We start from the raw sequence: 21,985 nt of genomic DNA on the forward strand, positions 1-21,985 counted from the left end.
TTTACCTACTGGGTAGCGTCATAGACAACAGGGCAGCATAGACACTGACATCAAGGTAAGAATCGGCAAAGCAAGGGCTACCTTTATTTAGCTACAGAAGATCTGGAGCTACAAGGACATAAAGCTGCCACCCAAGGTCAGGCTTTTTAACACCAGTGTAAAATCGGTCATTCTGTCTGGAGCAGAGACTTGGAGGACTACAGTGACCACCACCGACAAAGTCCAGACCTTCATCAACACCTGTCTGAGTAAAATTTTCCAAATCCTCTGGTCAAATACCTTCAACAAAAACAACCTATGGCAACAGACTTTCCAACTCCCTGCTCTTCCTAATCTAGGCAGCACCATATCCTGCATAAAACCAAACATCCCTCAAATTTTATGCTCCACCACACCTCATACCGCCATATTCTAGTACATTTAAATGCTTTGATAAGTACTTGAATTATTCCTTGTTCACCTCGCCCGTCCTCTTACCTCCTGTGTCTTCCAGCTACCACCCTCTGTCATCACATCAATCTCCCTTTTGAAAGCTCAAAAACATCAAATGGCTTTCTCCATCTCCCTTTACTCATGCTCCTAGTCACCATAGCAGTTACAAAAGACAAAATTTAGTCTCAGTTTCACCCTCCTTTATCCACAAACTCTTCTCACTCTGTGCTCCCCATATCCATTGCTATGCTTCACCCTGTGGACTAAGGCCCTCATTAAGACTAAGTGCTGGTGGTATTGGTGGCTCCCTGTTATAACTTTTCCGCTGGGACAGTGGATGAAAACAGCGTTTCGGTCCGCTGGCCCAGTGGAAAAGTCACATCAACATTGCCGCCAGCTCATAATAGAGCTGGCAGCAATGTTGATGTGCAGCAGGTGCAGCAGCACCCATCGCGCATTTCACTGCTCGAAATTTGAGCAGTAAAATGCGCGATGGGGCTGTGTCTGGGGGCCCCTGCACTGCCCATGCCATGCCCCAAGGGCACTCTGAGTCCCCCTTACTGGCAGCCTAATACCGCCATGGACAGGCTGGCGGTTGGGGACTCATAATCCCCAGGGCAGCGCTGCTTGCATCGCTGCCCTGGGGATTATGACCACCTGGCGGTCAAGTGGAGGGGCCGGCAGTATGGCCGTGGCTAATGCGCACGGTCATAATACACTGGCGGAACACCGTCAGCCAGTTGGCGGTGTTACCGCCAGTGTACCACCAGCCACCAGGGTCATAATGAGGCCCTAAGTGTTTAAAGGTTTGTACCTGGTCTAGTGTGCACAGCGGACGGGTCCCAGAAAACCAGTGGCAAACAACCTCAACCACCACTATAGACCCATTGAACCCTATCTGCTCTTTGCAAGCAGCTTCCCCAAAAAGGATCTGACAATTGTCTGCAAGCAGTGTACGGTCTGCAAGTTCCAGTTCCAACTGTCCTGATCAAAATAAAAAGTTCCGCTTAAACACAACATTACCTACACAGTTCAATGACAGGTGCTATGTTAGCAGAGGTAGACCTATCGTTAGATCAGTTTAAGATTTGATTTGAAGCGGGTGGAGGGCTGCCTGAAACAAGGATAGGCGATCCATGTTACATTTGTTAAGAACCAGTTAGATAAACTGGTCAGTAGGCAAGAAACCACGATTGGTTCTGAGGAGGGTATCATGAAAGGAACCCAGAGAGAGAGTACTGTTGTGTCAAACTTTCTAAGCCCCTCAGTGTGTTTTCCCTAGAAATGCTACATTTGCTTTCCATGGTTTCTCCGAGACATTTCTACTTTCCCCACCTCTGTGATTTCAAGGGCACCACTATCACACACTCCAGGAGTTATTTCCTTGGTGGGATAAGCCCGACTGTGACTCTGAACATGTTGTAGGCTGTCCAGAAAGTGAAGGCTAAGGAAAAGGAGAGGGTCAGAGTATTCCAGAGGGGGACGTTGAGATGAACTCACCAGGAACAAGAGGAAAGGAGGTGGAAAAGACATGAGGAATGGACTCAAGATAAGAAAAAAGGGGAGAAAGAAGATAAGGAAAAAAGAAAATCTGAGGCAGAGTGGTTAGACCTAGAGAAGGAAAAGCTTAGATCTACAGAAGAGATTGCTACATTTGGGAAAAGCAAATCCACATTGAACTCTGCAGGACTAACTGTAATGGTTCCAAAAGAGTTTGTGCACATGTATAGTGAAGGCCAGAATATTTTCAATGGTCTGTGAGTTTTGAGAGCTCTTGTACAGTGCAGGCCTTGAATGATCTGTCTAAGGCAGCCAATCTCATGAGTAATTTGCTCATCAACGGAACAGCAGTCTTTGGAAGAACGCCTATCATTGATCAAATGAGTGTATGAAGGAAGATCTGATCAGATGGGGTGGACTGTAGCCAGCTCAGTTTATTTAGGGATTCAAAGTAAGAAAGCAAGTGAGGGATTTTCAGTTTGAAACTCGGATTCATGGTGTGCTGTACTGTAATAAGTAAGTGAGATGGAGAGAGGCTAAGGATTTTCATGCCTTTAACTAGATGTGATTGGTTCCACTTAGGCAGTATCTGTCACACTTGACAGAAAACTATTTAGAGATTCTTGCAGTGCTGGCTGTCAAGGGATAAGTTAAAAGTGTTAACAAAGATCTGGATCTACATAACCCTAAGCCAAAGTGAGAAAGTAACTCTCAACAGACTTCTATCAAGCTGGAGGGCAATGATCAGTGCAATTCCCAAGGGTTGAAGAGCAGACACAGGCAAAAGTGGAACTGGGTTCCAAGTAAGTCAGAAAAAGAAAGAAGGGAGGACAAGAAGGCTCATCAAGTCTCAAATTGATTACATGTAACAGTGTCACAAGGATGCACACTACAAAAGAAACTGTCAGGTAAAAGGCCCTGAACAAGGTGCACCCATCAAAGCAAGTGTGTTAATCATGGGTGGAGAGACCAGAGAAGGGCCCTGTTGCACTAAACCACATATCAGTGGACATTTGAGAATGTGATCCAGCAGCCCTAAAGCATATCCTTCAGAATATTATGTGGTTAGTATTTGCGGCTAGTGTCAATGGAAGGAAGGTTACTGTCCTGAGGGATACAGGTGCTTACAGGTCTATGGTTTGAAGGAAGAACCTTAAACATAGCCTGACTTACCACTTCTTCAACACATAATGCCAGCAAGCCAATGGGTTGGTGGAAACATTTAACAAGACCCCTAAGAGCATGATGGGAACTCTACCAGAGACCCTCTGGATGAAGTGGGATCTTCTACAGTCTCTTATTTGCCTACAGAGAAATTGCACAGAAAGTAGTCTGGTTCATCTTTTTGACCCAGTGCATTGCCCACTCACTTTAGTCAGAGAAGGGAAGGAAAGAATATCAGTCTCAACTCAAAAGAAGGTGGAGGACTATGTAATTGGCCTCAGGAGGTTGATGGTGCAATACAAGAGTCAGGCAAAGAAAAACCTTCAGGAATGCCGAGAGCTGATAATGGAATGGTATGACCAGAAAGTGACACTGACTGGATACCAGGAGGTTGTTGCTGAAGTCTGTTTATCCAAGAGCTTTGGAGGAAAAGTGGTGTGGCCATACAAGGTAGTACAGAAGGTTTCTGGGGTGATATATGTGGTGACCATACGTGCCACAAAGGAGGATAAAGAGGATATTGCTAAAGAAAAGAGGTTTCACATTAAGCATCATTGCAATGGCAATGGATGTTGATGATGAGAGGGAATCCCTTCCTGACCTACTGCATGAAACTGTGAAAGATGTTTCTGTGGATAACATAACAGTTACCCCTGAACTAATACCAGAGCAGCAAACACAGTCTAGAGATGTGCTGGGTCAATTTTCACATCTCCTTTTGCTAACTTTGTGGTTGACATTTCTTCTGTACATGCCATAGATATGGAGGATAGTTTGCCAGTGAAAAGCAGGATGTCTGAAAGAGGACAGGAGTGCATCAAGGTAGGGGACGACCTGGACATAAGTGAGACTTATTTTGCTGATCAGGTATGAATATATGCCGATTCTGTTGCCTTATCAGCAAGAATAACTCACACTATGTCTGGGTGGTAGAAACCTTTAATTAACTTACCTGCGAAGTTATGAAGTAAAGGTACTCCCAAAGTAATTACTCCGGATGATTTTCCTTGCCATTTAAATGACATGTATCTCTCCTCCATGCCGATACTAATTTATTTTAACTCAAGCCCCCAGCAACCTCTAATAGACGTCCATGCCAAATACACAATTATTCATTGTATACTTTGTAGCACGAGTTTTTTTTTTTATTACTAAAATGCTTCCTTAGGACACAGAATTAATCACTGAAATTGCTTTAAATGACGCATAATTCATTACTGCAACTGCTCTTCAATGCACAGTAGTCATTATTTATCCTTATTGAGTAAGCAAGTATTGCTGCAGTTCCTCATGATCTACGATCACTAAATCAGGTCACATATTATTGGGATCACATTAAGAAGACTTAGGGGAAGTCACTGATTTTGGGGCATATACTTTGTTATTTTGTAGACATCTGTGATGCTTTTAGGCATTAGAAGCTTGAGTTTTGAGGGAAATACCTAATGATTTATAGGTCGTTTACACTGATGGTATGTTATAGGTTTCAATTTGGGAGATACTGATGTGGGTGAAAGTTGCACCAATATTTTCAGGTAATTCCTGGCACATTGTACATGTGTTCCCTTTAGATTCTGATATTCATTTACGTGTGTGTGAGGGAAACATCATGTTGTGTTACCGGCTCTTTATGCATATTTTAGGTATTTCTTTCAAAGTTCCAGAGGATTTTTACAGATTGACTCAAACAAAAATTTGAATGTGCACTGTCCATTTTCAGTCTTCCAAGATTCTTGAATAACAAATACCAAATTCAGCATTGCCTTGATGTCTAAATTGTAATCTATACTAACCCATAAACTGAACAAAAATACCTTTAAAATAATAATTTGAGGGAGAAATCATATTACACTTCTGGTCTTTCCATAACTATTTGCTTCATAATTAAGGCTACAAACTTTTCATTTTATTGTTTTCTACACATCGACATAACCAGAAAATAATCTGTTTCCCTACCTGTATTTATTTATAAAAATGGCAAGAATGTAAACAAACTGTTTTTTATCAGCTTCCCCTGCTGTGATTAAGCCTCTTGTTTCAGAAGATGACACCCCCGCAAGGGTCGCTAGTGAGCTACTTTCTGAAAAAAATTGTAATGATCCTGATTGCATGGAGCAACAGTTTTGCAAATAGTTCGTTCAACTACCTTATCGTCCACATATGCAGGTGTTGCACATTGTGAAGAGTAGTACGACGAAACTCGCGTTGCTATGGAGGACCGCGGTTTTCAGTGCTCTCAATATGGCCTTTTGCACCTAAATCCAAAGATTTGCAGAGCTTGGATCCATTTGCGTTCAAGCACCGCAGCCATTAAATAAACATCACTATGGTTTTTTAACAAAATTTAAATATAAACGTGCTGTTATCGTCTAGATAGTTACTTCAAACAGCACGGAACCTCTACAGACATCCATGAACACAAACATTTTTCATGTAAATAAATATGAGAGATATTTGTTTCAACAGTCTTTTTTGCAGAATAAAAATAAATATGGAAAATACAAGTAAAATGAGAAATAATAAATATCACCTACTATAAACAAAGCTACCAAGAATTGAATATTATTACACTTAAAGGCTTTCTTATATCCACAATAGTTTTACCCTTTAATCTAAGCAGTTGTATTTTAAAACAGGAATAAGGCCACAACCTCGACCCCCCCTCAAAACAGGTGGAACTCCAAACCTGAATCTATTGCCACCAACTCACTAAGCTAGAAAGGTGTACTTTTTGTTCCCATAGCTGCTTTTTCCATAATACGAGCTCTTTAGATTAAAGAAGAAAAAACAGACTATATGCTAAGATTGTTAAACTAAAATTAGATTAACAGCAGACAGGTTGAGGAAAGTCTAGAAGGTATCTATAGTGGGCCGCGAAAGGGGCGGGGTGGGGAAGAGGCGCTTGGGGGGGGCGGCTGAAAAATGAAATTGAAAAAAAAACGTATTTGCCGTGGTCCCGCGCCGCGCTCCTCTGTCCCTCGTCGCTGCTGCAGGCACAGGCTTCCAGCCTGCTTCGCGGCCAGTCCTGTTGCTGTCTAAAGCAGCGTCAGGATTGGCTAGGAGCGCCCAGCCAGGGTGCTCCCAGGCAGACTGGGAGCCTGTGCAGGCTCTGGAGACAGCCTACAGCACATTTGTGTTTGGCCGGCCCGAGACAGCCGGCCAAACACACATGTGCTCTGAGGGGGCAGTGCTTAACTCCCCCTCAGTGCGTCACACCGTGGCCCCCCATTTTAAACAGTGTTTATTATAGTTTTCTTTAAAAGGTTTTTCAGCTGCTGATGCTGGCAGGGGGGGGCGACACTCCTCCACCCATACGGAGGAGCTGCCACTGGAAGGTATGGAGATGGAGATTTGGGGCACCGAGAACAAAAAAGATCCACACATCTTTCCCACTGTAAACCACAGAAGCCTCCAACAGCCCTGGTCGCACTGTGCAAAAGGTCACAAGTCTATTTACTACTTTGTTTCAAAATATAACCTCTTACTTTACAGAGAAAATGCAAGGATAGTCAAGAGGCTTCGCTCCTCAAAAACATAAGACTCTATCAAAATTGTTTACTCTTTCCGATGGAGAACTCTGGAAAATGGATCACATTGTCTTGCCTTGTGTGGTTACCACAGGTTGACTACAGCAAAACAGCGATAGACAAGATAACAAAGACAGACTTACTTTGCTTCTAATGCTAGAGCAATGATGCCTGCAACCATGGGAGCAGAGACAGAGGTCCCGGTGTGGCCATCTGTGCAGCGCTGCCTCAAGTCTGTGGTCACCTGTGGAGGAAATTACATCTCAGTTGGTCATAACACCAGTTGCCAAACAAGTATGAGCACAGTTTAGAGATACCCTTTAAGCATGGCCTTTTTTGTTTTACAAAGCAGAAGTCACACTTTCATACTATAAAGCATTAAATAAACTATGGGAACTGTGATGCTGCCGTTAGTGGCGGTGGGGTGAGTAAGCGCTGGGGCGTGCTTAAAAAATAATTGAATATTCTGTAACATGGTTTGGTCTCACTATCAGGTGAGTACATAATAAATAATGCACAGCTTAAATGAAAATTAAATAGAAGTTATGTTAATCAGTGGGAAATAAGCTATTGTACATTATGAAAACTCTATTAGGTAATGCATTGCACTAGAGAGCTGCAGCATGGAATCATGTTAGGTGCAGTCGAGAATAGTGACGTGTATGGTTTGTGCTACAAGGTCCCAGTCTTTGACAGAAAGCACTGTGAATATGTAGGTCAATATTTTAAGCTTGCCTTACACACAGTATAAGATAGGCTGCTACAAAATGTGCAAAAAGCTTTAAGTTAAAAAAAAAAAACGTTTTCCAAAATGTACATTTCAGTAACAGCCAAAGTGTAGGAAGTGCAATTTTGTTTTATAACTGTCTTTAAAAGGCACACACTTCACAGCTTAGCTGGTAGCTTCCTTGCAATACCTCAAAAAGAATAAATGTGTGTCACTAGGAACACATTTTTTATAACTGTGTTTCAAAAGGACATACTTCTCAGTTTATCTGGTAGCTACCTTACAATGCCTCTCAAAAAGAATAAATGAGTGTCATTAGGAAGCTTCAAGTGAGTCCATCAATTAAAGCCAATACCAACTTCCAAGCACTCTTTACATTCGCAGATCGAATAGTTATATAAATAAATTTACATTTCTTTCTGGGAAGAAGGCACCCTGGCAAGAAGGCTTGTTTAGCTGCCTGTTCCTCCTTCAGTGTCAAAGAACAGGAGACTCCCCGCCTTACACTTAAGCAGAAGCGTTTTAATCAACAGAGTTAACCAGCACAGGACGCTTGTCTTTTCACAAACAGAGAAAAATGTTTTACTAAAAGTTTAAAAATATAGGGGGTCATTCTGACTCCTGCCGGCCGCGGTATCCGCGGGGCCGGCGGGAGCCGCCAGAATACCGCTGCGCGGTCACAAGACCGCCGCGGGTATTCTGGGTTTCCCGCTGGGCTGGCGGGCGACCGCCAGGAGGCCGCCCGCCAGCCCAGCGGGAAACACCCTTCCACAAGGATGCCGGCTCCGAATGGAGCCGGCGGAGTGGAAGGGGTGCGACGGGTGCAGTTGCACCCGTCGCGATTTTCAGTGTCTGCATAGCAGACACTGAAAATCTTGATGGGGCCTTGTTACGGGGGCCCCTGCAGTGCCCATGCCATTGGCCATGGCATGGGCACTGCAGGGGCCCCCAGGGGCCCCACGACACCCCATACCGCCATCCTGTTCCTGTCGGTCGAAACCGCCAGGAACAGGATGGCGGTATGGGGGTCGGAATCCCCATGGCGGCGCAGCAAGCTGTGCCGCCATGGAGGATTCCCCAGGGCAGCGGAAAACCGGCGGTACACCGCCGGTTTTCCGTTTCTGACCGCGGCTGTCAGAATGCCCTTGGGAGCACCGCCAGCCTGTTGGCGGTGCTCCCGCGGTCCATGACCGCCAGGGTCGGAATGACCGCCATAGTCATGTCGTGCCCCTCAGATCCTCCCCATTTCGATCACTGCTGTAAAGAGCCAGGTTGGGTTATAACGCATATGAATGGCTTTCTTTACTCTGAAACAGCAAAGAGAGTGAACGTTATTACATAAATAGGCAGCAAACCAAGAGACCAAAGTTTTATTTCCAGATTCTATCTTGACCAGTCAATGTTACCCAGGACAAATCACCTGGTTAAGCTAAACCATTGCTGCCAACTAAACCAATACCACGAGGAGCATCTTCAGGGAATCCTAGCTTTTCCTGCCATCTTAAAAATCAGTAGAGCTTATAAACCTATTAACCTTAGAGGTTTGTGCTATAGAAATAAAAGGGGAAATGGCCTATACAACGTCTTTGTGTGGTAAAAGCGTGTGTGGTAAAGACCGTGTAGCAGATTACAGTAAGGGCAATGATTCCCTTGGAGGCAGCTCTAAGCCTGTACTTCATAAACAACAAATATGTGCAGACTTCTAACAATGTAGAAACAGTTATTTAATTACTTACTGTACATGGTTATTCAGAGAAGCAGAAAAGTAGGTGATCTAAAACGTTGCAGTGATCGTGATTTGTGCAAGAAGTGAACAGGAAGTGCATGAATGTAGAAAAACAAATTACATTGACTCAATGTCATATTGATTTCAGAAACAGTTTCAGAAATCGAGTACAAGTTCGACAGACCACAGTATAGAGCTGTTAAGGTCAACATAGCAATGCGTCAATGATTTTACCACTGTAAAAACAATTTCCAACAGGGCCTTCATCAGGAACATACAGGTAGCAACCTACAAGAATCAGATGAAACAAGCTACCCAATGGTGCTCATAAAAGCGAAATTTCAGCGAAATTACAATGACGAGTACTGCATTTAATCCAATCTTATCTCACACCATGGATCAAATGCATAAGGAAGTGTCTACTGGTATATGTGTTTCACAGAGCTTGCAAACCTAAAATAACAAATGTTTAATGTGTCAGAGTACCAGCTATCTGACTCAGGTGAAAAAGACCAACACAATTATAGTCGACATAATAGTCCATAGAAGTCCAAACCAATGCAAGGGAAGCTTATGACAATCCCCATGCGATGCACTAATACCACCTAGATGTGTGCACAATGGAACTCTAGCCTAACAGTTAAATAACTGTTTTTGCATTGTTATAAGCCCACACATTTGTTGCCTAGGAAGCACAGGCTTAGAGCTTCCTCCGAGGAAGCCATTATCCTTGTTGTAATTTATTTACTCAGGAATACTGGGTGTCACCATACTTGGTCTAAGTTTTACCACGAAGATGTCTTTACCAGTTAAGGTAAATACATGAGTAAATAATTGTATATATGTGTAAAGAGAGGTAATTTTTGGCTCAGTGGATAGGTAGTGGTAAAGTGATGCAAGGGTCATTTTGTAGAGTAATCCTAAAGGGGGTAAAATTAATTTTAGGGGTTGGCAGTGGTAACAGGAGGTATGGGTATTTTTAGGGCACGGGGTGGGTAGGGATAAAGGAAGGTTAGGAGTGAATTAAAACAAAATTTCTCCACTTCCTCTTCAGGAAAAAAGTATTCCCTTCTGATACAGATCTGTGAAAGTAATGCTCCATTATTTTTAGATGTATGACTCTACAACGCATGCCTTTATCACACATGCTTTTTCAAGAAGCCTTTACCATGTATGCTGTTACCACGCAAGGTAAGTATGCTTAAGGTATGTGAAATCCTGATAGATAGATAGATAGATAGATAGATAGATAGATAGATAGATAGATAGATAGATAATGAAAAAAACAAAGGGTAACGCCAAGTTATAGTTAGGAAAACATTATTTTTCTTTACGTTCAAACCCAACATAAACTACATGAACTCGAAAAATTATAAAGTTATAGCTACAGCTTAATTTCTAATTTAGGCACCATTAGCTAGGACTTACTTTTATAATATGCGCCCCACCTTCAAGTCACTATACATCGCGCAACTCCATACACATTCTTCTCACTTCAAACACTACACTACATTAACTATAACTCGCCCTTTCACCATGCACTGATTATACCCTTGAATATTATATAACTTCTAGCATGTGAAATAATAGCAGTCATAATACAACTTATGACATCTGAAATGACACCTTTCTCAGAACACATTGCGTGGTAGCGTGTCGAGTCATAGTTAATGTAGTGTGGCAATTGATTCGAGGAGAAGGTGTACCCAGGTGCTCAATGTATAGTAAACTGAAGGCGGTGTGCAAATTGTAAATGTAAGTTCTAATTAGTGGTGCCTAAGTTAGAAATTTAAGTTATGACTATAACTTTATGATTTCCCCAATTTGAATAGTTTATGTTGGGTGTGTATATAAAGAATGAATAAATATTTGTTTTTTAATAAAAATGTATTTCAAATCATAGTGGTAAGTGTCATTTAATCGAGTGTTAAGTGCAGGGTTTTAGGGTATAGAAAAGGACAGTGCCATACAGTGTAGTGTCATTGAATCTGGTGTTGTGGAGTGGAATACAGTGGAATGCAGTAGAGTAGAGTGGTGTGGAGATTGTAGAGGGAAGTGGCGTGTCATACAAGACAATGGAGTGTCATACAGTGGAATATCGTCGACTACAGTGTCATGGAGTGTTGTCCAGCGTCTTACAGTTGAGTGGAGTGTTGTCGAGTGGCATAGATTTGGGTAGAGTGTTGCTGAATGGCACAGAGTGGAGCAGAGTGTTGTTCAGTACAGTGTAGGGGCATGCACTGTAGTACAGTGCCATGCTGTCACAAGTCCATCTTCTTGTGCCCTATATGCAGTGTTTTTTTTTTACCAAGCTTATGTCGCTCTTCCCTTATGGCGCTTCCTTGCCTGATTGCCCCTAGTCATGCTTTCCAGGTGGCACCTTCCAGTCTTGCTCTCTCATGGATCCGCCTCCCAGAAAGCCAGAACCCTTGACCTATATGTTCAGTTGTTTTGCAAGTTCGGAGGTATAGAAATGAATAAAATATCTACTTGTCAATGGTACTGCCTGCTGTATAATCTACTTGTCGTGGAACAAAATCTACTTGTCCCTTTGGTGCCATGTAGTGCGGAGACACATTATGGCAGCAATCTCATTATATAAGAGCTCTGATGATAGCCCCTCTGAATATGCCAGAGATAATACTATAGTAGGGCTTGAATACTAGCAATTTCCTTATTTTGCCACCTTTCCACAGATCAACATACTGGGGCTGGAGAAAGAAGTAAACAATAACTCCAGGGTTGGAATGCCTTTGAGTCTATGCAAACCTACTAACTTGCATTTTTTAAGGATTTTCACCAGCTCTTTTCAAACTTTTCCCATACTGAGAAAGGTCGGAAAGTTCCTCCTGACCAGGGCAGAAGTGAAAGTTCTTACAGGGTTGGTTGGAGGGAGAGTGAAGGTGTAAACGCTCCATAGATTTTCGCATGAGCAAATCCTTACATGCATATTTGTTTGTGCTAAAATACAGTTCACAAACATATTCTGGCAGTACAATTTCCTAGTCTACTACTGTAAATTAATGTGAATTCAGGAAAGCAATAATCTTGCACTAATGCAAAGATATATCATGGGTGCACTTTTGGGATTCTTTAAAGACTGGGGCCCTTAACTAGGTCTGGTGTTAACCAAAACCTCTTATTTTTATTAAAATTCAATTTCTCTCTATCCATGTTTCGGCTGGCTTTACTATGAGTGATCACCTTGCGCTCTGCCACAAGGAGCATATTAGCACACAAAGTAGTTTTGTTCAATGCCAGGAACTACTGTGGCAATGTTTGTTTTTTTAGACCAATTTTTTTGTGTGCTTTTTTTGCCAATATTTGTTACAATGGTGAGGGCCTGGCAGCTCCCACAACAATAAAGATTTACAAAAGTCATGTCAAGACAAGACACCTTGACAAACCCAAAAGCCTTACCACTAATGTTGCATTGGTTTGCTTTGCCAGTGCTTGTTTATTTTCAGGTTTCCCATAATCTTGTTGAAACTGGCCACACTAATTTTCCATTAGGAATATTTTTTGGAATTAATAGCATGCATCAGCACATTTTACTAAACGATGCTTCAAAAAATAGTACCTAAAATTTCACAGTAATTTATCATAATGTTTTATTCCTGAATATTTTATTTTGAAAGCAAAGAATCATCAATCTTGCTTACAAGCTTCTGCAAACATTTACATATAATCAGGAGGCATTCTGGGAGCATTATACGTATCCTCATATTGTTAAAAAAATGTCAAATGTGTGTGTTCACATTTTCTTACTGGAACCACAGTTTGTAGTGCAGTGTGAGCTTACATCTTTTATTTAGAGTGCTCACCCTAATAACATGGGCTTTGTATTAATAACCCATTAGCACAAATTCGAACAGCATTAACCTATGGACACAAATATTAAATATTACCTCAACTGCAGAAAGCTCCCTTTCCTGCGAACTGGCAGCCAAAGGGTTTGTGCTGCAGGGAGGATGGGGCTACTAGTCCCAAGACAAAATAAAAATGAAAACTTGTCCTTGACCCCAACAATATGTCCTGAGCGTCATCAGGCTAAAGGAATTCCACACCCATGAAGTTTAGGTTAGTTTGCAAAGTTTAGGTCAGTTTGCATCTGCAGATATCACATTTCTATCTAGGATAGTTACATTTCTACTATGAAGCATAGAATTGTACCATCATGCCCCTGGGGTTCTGTTGTACTTTTTTTTTTTGTCTATTACCATCTGAACCTGCCAACCACTAGGCCTCATATTTGTTGCATGTAATGCATGATTGTCCTCAGGTTCATTGAAGTATTCCATGCTTCTACGGGGGTCACATACCTTTCTGGAACCCTCCTTGATTTCTGTATAAGTACCACCTTCTACCCTGCATCAGCGCATGGCCTTGTCACAGTCCTCGGTAAGCAACGTCCCCACACTCATCTCACAAGTCACCCGGATCATCCTGTGTTTCTGTCTAGAGCAAGCTTCGTCCCTGCACTCATCTCCCTGAGTTACGCAAAACTTTTAGCGGTCTAGTTTCCCATGTCCTTCTGATAATTCCTTGATCCAGGCTTCTGCAACACTTTCAGTGCCAGTCTTCATGAAGCTACGAGCCAGCCTCTCCTGCACGGAGTTTCCTGTTGTCTTCGGATTCCTGTCTGAGTACTATTTTGGCTACGTACTTTCCCCTCAGGTTAGTGTGCACTAATCCATAGGTTAAACCTTGTTACCAAAGACTGCTACCTTCATATTAGTGAGGACGTGTTCGGAATTTAGACATTATTTGAGTGTTCCTACGCCCCTTGAGGCCCAGTGCTCCGGACTCTTTCATTGCAGTGCTCTGAACTCTATTGTACCTGAACTGAATGTTGCTTTTGTATTTTCTTGACAGACTGTACCAAGTACTCTTGGAAGATACTTCTTGAGTTTGAAGTTGTATTTGAATTTCTAGTCCGAATCCATATGGTCCAGAAATTTCCCATTTATTCTTGAACTTGTTTTCTGCTCTCTTTCATGCCACAGTTTTGATGAAGTCTGCAAGTGTTCAAAAGGTTTAAATTGATATATCAGTTAGATCTAGGAACCCATGGGTAACATTGTCTCTTGTTTTAGTGCATCACACCTGCAATAAGGATACGGAGAACAGCTAGTTCCGATCCTACTAGGCGGTGCACAAGACAGACGAGCAGTTCCTCAGTGACGCAAGATAATCTTTTTTTTCTACTTTCCCCGCTTCCCCCTGGAGGCAGCAGGAGAACAGAGGTAGATTCCCTTTGTTCAGTCCCTGTCTTGGGTGGGATTGGAGGTCCAGCATCACCCCGTGGTTGGAACCAGGCAAGTGTGTGACATGTCCAGTGGCATAGAGTGCAGTACATTGTTGTAGAGTGCAGATTTATCGAGTACAGTACAGTGCTGTAGAGTGGAGTGGCATACATTTGAGAGTCATCGTACAGTGACATACAGTGGGCTAAACTGTCTGACAGTATGAGTGATGTGGCATAGAGTGGACTAAAGTATCATAGATTCAAGTGGCGTCTCCTATAGTAGATTACCATGGAGTGTAGTATACTAGTGGCTTAGAATACAGTGGAGTAAAGTGTTATACAGTGGAGTGGCATGTCATACAGTGGAGTGGTATGCAGTGTTGTAGAGTGTGTGAAGCTGTTGTAGTGGGGAAACACCCGGAAGAACGAGTCCGGAACCAAGAAGTTGTGAAAAACGAAAGCGAAACAACGCTGTCATTTTTCACGATTTCCTGGTTTTGGTACCTTTACCACGCATGTCTAAACACCGTACATGCGTGGTTAAGGTACAGAAGAAGGGAGTCGGAGTGGACGCGGTAAAGGAGGAGGTAAGTTGGGCTGGGACTGGGGTTGTTTTTGGGGGGGGGGGGCTCGGGGTGATTAGGGTTTGGGGGGCAGGGTTTAGGTTTAAGGTTTGGGTTGGGGTGTTTAGGTTTTAGGGGTGGGGGTGGGGCCTAGGGGTATTTTTAATGTTTGGGGTGGGGTGGGGGGCTGCGGGTGATTAGGGTTTGAGGGGGAGGAGGGTAAAGGTTTAGGTTTAAGGGGTGGGGTGGGGGGCTGAGGTGGAAGCATGCTGGGTCGTGCATGCTGATTGCTAATGCCTTTACCAGGAATGCGTTTACAACGGTAAAATCATTGTAAACGCATTTGTGGTAAAGGCATTAGTGGTTAGAACGAGGTCGTTGTTCCGACCTCGTTGTTGAGCCACGGGTGGTTTAGGCACCCGTGGTTCCGAGATATAACCGTTGTAGAGAGGGGTACAGTGTAGTGGCATAGAGGGGAGTAGAGTGTGGTACAGTGGAGTGACAGAGTAGACTAGAGTGTGATACAGTGTGCTACAGTGGAGTGACATCTAGTATTATAGAGTGTAGTGGCATACAGTGTTGAGTGGGGCGACATACGGTAGAGTGGCATTGTGCAGGGCTGTAATTAGTAGATTCAGATTCAGACTTAGAATAGAGGAGAGCAGGAGATTTGAGAGTGCTCTCTCAAGTGAGAGAACTGACTTTTCTTTGAGGCGACTCCATGCCGGTTCATCCTCTGATATATACAATGTTGATTCATTTTTTAATTGCATGGTAATCAAACATATGCGTTTTGATCATTAAATGATAGTGATCTGATTTTTGCCATCAGAAAACCTTTAACATTTAATAAACCTTTCTGGTTTTAAACTTAATCATTCTTTGCCTTTCTTGTGGAGCCTAATGTGCTTCATATTTATTGGATGTATTGTTTGCTGACCAAGCTCAGTTGTGAACCTTGATCTAGCTATAGTTTTTTTGGTCCCTGAATTTGCATATAGGAAAAAGCTAACACCAATGATCAACCTTCCAAATGCTTGATGCCCAGACATCCAGGAGGGAAGAATAGAAAGACTGACTAGGAATAGTAATTGTCAAATAAATGAAGATTACTGACAGGTTGTCAGCACGGTTCCGCCTCCTCCTTCTTGCAGTTCTTGCCTATGTGAGGCAATACCAAGCAGTAAAAAAGACAATGCACAAAAAGACCCACCTGTTTTAACACAAAACATTATCATAAAGAGAGCAATCGAATATGGAGTGTAATGTTTGGTAATCCCAAAAGCAAAAGACGGAGCAACATCATCCAATACCATCACAACCTGTAATGGGTGATGAGTGTGATAAATGTACAAGTAGACATACAATAGCGATAGGGAGACTACATGCCTCTAGCCAGACGCTGCCTCTCCCTTTGTGAATCTCCCCTGAATAGAAGAAGTAATCTCCAATAAAGCCTTGACATGGATTTTCCTGAACAATAATTTCCATGATCTTCATGCTCAGACACCAACCGCGGTTGTCTTTTTGCAACAAAAGTGACAAAAATGGCATGGCACACTTGAATAGTCTGTACAAGTTAAAAAATATATGCTAGATAGACTCTTTCAAGGATTATGAATTCAGAAAGAACGCTAGGAGTGCAACGTCTTTATTCCTGTAAATGGCGGAAGAAAGGAAGGGCCCACAAACAACCAGACTATCTGACAACTCTCTTAAATACGGAGACAAGGCCAATGTCCACAATTTTCTGAGATATCTAGCAGACAACTGCCTCCAGGAAGAATACTAGGAAAGAATGAAATTAAATAGACACTTTGAAAAGGGGACAGATTCTATTCTAGCAGTCATATAGTGCATGGCTACCTGGAGGCCTCCCCGGGTTGTCCAAGACAATGAGAGAATGGCAGGGAGAGCAGAGTTAGATGTCAAAAAGCCAGGTCTTCAAGGCTTTGTGAAAAGAGAGTTCATGGTCTAAAAGGTGTAGTTCAAATGGCAAAGAATTCCAGAGTCTTGGGGCCAGATAAGAAGTGGAAAGACCACCCCTGTAGACCTGCAGCCCTGTAGTCTCTAGGGACCTTCAGTAGGTGGGTGGATGAAGAGCACAGGGATCTCTCTAGGAGGTAAGGACAGGCAAGAGAACGTAGCAAAGCAGTGCCTTTGTTAATAACAGCCCTGTGCATAATGCAATGGGTCTTAAACTGTACACACCGCTCCACTGTGAGACAGTGTTAGTCTCTCACAACCATGGGGACTAGGATATGTTTGGGAATATTAATCAGTAAGATTCCTGGTGACATAAAATGGGGAGCCTAAGAACAGGTCATTCCCGTAGTCAAGCCAGACTAACATCCGCGTCTGCATGGCTACCCATCTAGATGTGATAGGAAGGAGATGAAGGACCTTTCACAGCACTTTGAGGGTGCCATAACAACTGGCGGCAAGCTTCGTTGCATGCTGACCTATGGTCGAGCCATACACCCAGGCTCTTTATTGACTCTTTGGAGCTGAGCAGATCGCAGAGCTAATCCGGAGGAGGACTTGAAAGAGGATAACTGAAGTTGTTGCCCAGCAACATAATCTCTATTTTACCCTCATTAAGTTTCAATTTGCAGTTTGACATCCAGCTGGCTACCTCCTGAAGGCATGAGGTTAAAGGGGAATGACCCGAACATGCATCAGGGGAAATTGACATGACCAGCTGAGAGTCATCAGTATAGGACACCAATGAAAACACATGAGCCTAGACAATCTAGGCAAATGGGCGTAAGTAGATGTTAAATAAGGTGGGTCTCAGGGAGGAGCCTGTGGCACCCCACAGCATGACTGAAAACTGGCAGAGAGAAAAGACTGATCCTGGACCTGAAAACAGAGATTCTGCAAAAAGGAAGCATGCCAATTGGGGGCTCTATGCGTCAACCCGGCATTAGCGATCATCTGTAAGAGAACAGAGTGATTTAAGGCCGCACTGAAGTCTAGCAGAAGGATAGCTGCCGACTGTCCTCGATCCAGGATACTTCTGAGCTTCTCATCCACCCCCAATAGCGCTGTTTCTGTTCTATGTAAAGGGCAAAAGCCCATCTGGGTGGGGTGTAACAGCGACTGTGATTCGAGGAAGCCCAAGAGATACTTATTGACATATTTCTTCAATAGTTTGGGGACTCCAGGTAAGAGTGAGATTGGCCTGAGGTTCCTTAGATTTGAGGGATCCAGGATGGCTTTCTTAAGAAGCGACTGGACTATGGACCATTTCCATTGCTGAGGACCAAGCCCTAGGGCTAGCAAGACGTTGAGTACTTCTGTCAGTACTAAGACAATGAAATTGGACCTTTGCCACGGGATGTGTAGGGGAGCCGGGACAAGTGGTGAGCCAGATTTTAACAAATCCTTGACCAGGCATGTGAAGAGAGTGGGGTAAGCTGAGAGGGTGCATCCCGAAGAAATAGCAGGGGAATCAGAAGAGCCAACCATTATCATATTGGGGTTGTTAGGAAAGATATTCATCATTTTTCCCTGGAAAAAAGCGGCCAGCTTTTTACAGTGCTTAGTAGATGCTGCTGCAGAGGGACAAGCTGTAGGGGGCTCAAAAATGTTTTTCAATATCTTGAAGATTTCTCTGGGGGAGCTAGCAGAAATAGAGATTTTGGTAGAACAATAGGCGGCTTGGGAGGCTCTAATTTCCGCATAACAGCAGATAGATTTCATATAATTTGCTTTACTGATAGCATCATAGGCCTTCCTCCATCTCCTTTCTAAACGCTTACGTTTCTGAGAGGAGGCCATGGAGAGTTCTGGGATCGCAGTGGAGCTGTCTGTGGCCTCGCCAGGAGAACAACATCCAAAGATGCAGTCAGCCAGTAATAAAAACAGCGGGCTGCTAAATCCACAGTATCCGGTAAAACCGGCTTCATGGTTTCCAGAGCTACTGGCCAGCTTGCAGTATTGCGTTTAGACCAAGGCCACACTAGACGTTTAACTGATGACGTGGGCAGGGAAGGGAGAGGCAGGGTCAAACTAAAAGGAATGAAAGGCAAGTGCCAGAGAGGGAGATTTACCCTGAGGAGTTCGAACTAGACAATAGATGGGAAGCATAAAATGTTGTGGTTATCAAGTCATCACAGGCTCATGAAGGGCCCCAATGTCTGCCAAATGGACTCTCAAAGAAGCAACTAAAGTCACAGAAAACACAAATTGTATGAAAACAAAGGCATTTAAAGCGGGTCTGATCCTAAGCCAGAAATAGTCCACAGCAAAGCCAATCACAGCCTGGAGACTGGAAGGTATATATAGATTAGAGGACTGCTCTCAGACACTGCTAGGTAGACTCAGCTCTAGACCCACAGCCTCTTATCCTTATAATTGAGAGAGACAACCAAATTCCGAGTAGGAGGGACCAAGAAAAGAATCAATTTGGTTCCAAAGGTGACTGCCACATAAGAACTATCCCATCCTGACAAAGTGCCAAAGAAGTGGAAACTGTTCCATTCTGACCTATTGAGATGCAATCAAAGTTACATCATGTAGGCCCTGTTCCCAGGGAACCAATGGAAGCAGGTGAAAGTATACAGGAATTCCTTGGACAAGAAACAAAGAAGGCCTCCATTACCAATGCCAATGTACTGGGAATCCTGGAGCAGAACCAGAGGAGTAATGAAGTGTACAGAAAATGAAAAACCTTGCTTAAACAATTTACATTGTCCAATCCAGGATTATGTATCACTGACACAAAACAACAGACTTGTGTCTACCCCAAACCATAAACGAAATGCAGGCCCTATTAGTTGCCTCTCCCAGGCAGTAGTCTTTAGCCATGTCACCCTGCTGTTGGTTGTTACAAATAAAACTACACCTGCAGGAAGGGAGGTGACAACAGGAGAGTCCTAAATAGTGCAGCCAACTCCTTCAATTGGAGGAATGGACCTGTCATCCTGTGAGCTTGACAGGATTCCAACCACAAACATCTCCCACATTCATCCTTAATACATCCAAAGTCATGACTTAATGCTTAATACTGTACTTATGTAAAATAGATTTGAATAATTCTGTATGTTATTCAACATTAAGCATTTTTGATAATTCTGAAATTGCAGATTTTAAAAAGTAGAGAGTAAACTAGTCCCAACATGGAATCCTATCTGGAGCATTCCCTTTGAATCTGCATGAAGGAAGGATGTACTACAATATTGTGCTTATTTCTTTAGCAACAAGCAGCATCATGTTTATTCCAGAGGAGAGCTTGACATCTGTTAAACTGGGGGACTAGTGCTGCAGAACATGAGACACCATATGCCATTAGTGCAACTTTGTCCGAAGGGAGACATGTCAGAGAGTGGCCAGCATACTTGACAGCCTCAATGCATGCCTTGTTAAGCAATGTCCAAAACTGAATCACAAATCAGTTATCCGTGACCTCCAGATGCCATTATCAGGGGAATGATCATCTGAAAATCTGATATCATTTAACTCTTTGCCTGGAACTGGAATAAAAGGAGGCTTAATAAGGCTCAGAAGCAGACCCTAAGCCTGCAGAAACATGCATATGCCAATGCTGGTTGCACTCCAGAATAACTATAATAAAGATTTCGCCTGACATGAATATCATATTATATTGTTTACAAAAAATAATGATCCATTGTGTTTAGACTTTCTCTATTAATTCCAATGCGCCAATAGTTTTGTAAATGATATTTAGGATACAATATTTTTGTCAGACGATATTCGGGCCACAGTACTTTGGTGTCATAATGCCAAACGTGAAGTCCTTCGATGCTGGATTAAGGGTCCAGGGATCATAGTGTTAGTACAAGGTAAAACCTGAGAAGTGGACTTAAGCTCCCGGGAGGATGCTACAAAATGGTACTGTGCCCTATTGATGCCAATGAGCACGAAATCCTAGTGATGAAGCGCATATCGATAAGCAGCCCGCTTATCGACAGTGCATAAAAATAGAAGGATATTCTTTTGCATAGTATTCGATTTTATTGAATAATTGTATTCTTTTTTCATTTTTGGTTTATGTTGCTAGGCCCCTCTGTTGCTTCTGATTTGCTCTGTGTTCCACTGTAATGTTTTGGATTTTGGGCATGGTGTGTTGGGACCTTGCTCTAGTATTTTTGCCTGAATGACCATGCGTCAACCTGTCAAGCCCTACATAAAGTTGCCTGCAGTGAAGAAAACCAGACAATAAGCTGCCCAGAGACATTACACTGATTTGGGCTATGCCGTGGCTCTTATCTGGTTGCAGTTTCACTTACATTTTGTCTAACCAAGTTGAGGATTGTAATGGTTATCGTGGTTTGTTACTTAATTGTTGGATTTTCTAGTATTCTATTGTGCGTACCTAATACCCGCTCTTTAATGTTTTGGCAGGTGTGGTGTCCTGTGCATTTGAAGCCAAATATGGGCCCGCAGTGCGGCTATACAGCAGAAGCATGCAGCAGGTCTGCCAGTTTCTCTGCCCCTCTGTGCTGAGAGACTGGAGTGCTGCCTCACCACAGATTGGGGCCTATGCGTCAATAGTGTTAAAGGACTCTAAAGAATATATTCTAAATCGACATACCCTTCTTCGAGTAACGCACAGGAGACCCCGGAGAGGCTAATGCATCCGGGCCTTTTAGTCACGGGTAAAAACATTGTGCTGTATGTACTCTTGCTGGAGGCTAGCATTAATGTTTTGCTGAGTAACAATAACTCAAGTGCACCTGCTACATGCTCAAGTTAGAGTGAAGCACAGAGTGCCGATTTATCATGCACACAGATTAACTACTAGTGCCTTAGTGAACACCAATGGAAAGTGCATGATCTACTAGACATAAGGCGGCACACAGGGGCGCAGCTTCAAGGGGGGTGTTTGTGGTGCAAGAGTTGGGTCTGGGGTTCCTGTATCTAATCGTCCGCGTTTGACTAAAAGGTTTTAACTTGTTATTGTTTTATCAGGAACTTAGACAGGGCCCCACCTAAGCATTAAATCTGTTCCTCGAGGGAACAGTGTATCCCAAACCTGGGTCATCCTTCAACCCTTTGGCATACTGTGTTCTTTAGTTGGGAAATGTACGATTAACAACCCTAAATCTCACTAACTAAGCTATGCCCCTGCCC

The 21,985-nt window shown here is 43.0% G+C and overlaps 1 protein-coding gene across 1 annotated transcript in view; it reads right to left on the reverse strand.

The window, feature by feature from the left end:
- Positions 1 to 21,985, reverse strand: part of PCSK6 (proprotein convertase subtilisin/kexin type 6) — a 1,406,757-nt gene that overhangs the window by 408,547 nt on the left and 976,225 nt on the right. The window contains exon 9 of the mRNA XM_069222809.1: positions 6,767 to 6,867. Within this exon, the coding sequence (XP_069078910.1) occupies positions 6,767 to 6,867 (101 nt within the window). The remainder of the gene's footprint in view (positions 1 to 6,766; positions 6,868 to 21,985) is intronic.

The sequence above is a fragment of the Pleurodeles waltl genome, chromosome 3_1 (genome assembly GCF_031143425.1).
Source record: "Pleurodeles waltl isolate 20211129_DDA chromosome 3_1, aPleWal1.hap1.20221129, whole genome shotgun sequence".
NCBI lineage: Eukaryota > Metazoa > Chordata > Amphibia > Caudata > Salamandridae > Pleurodeles > Pleurodeles waltl.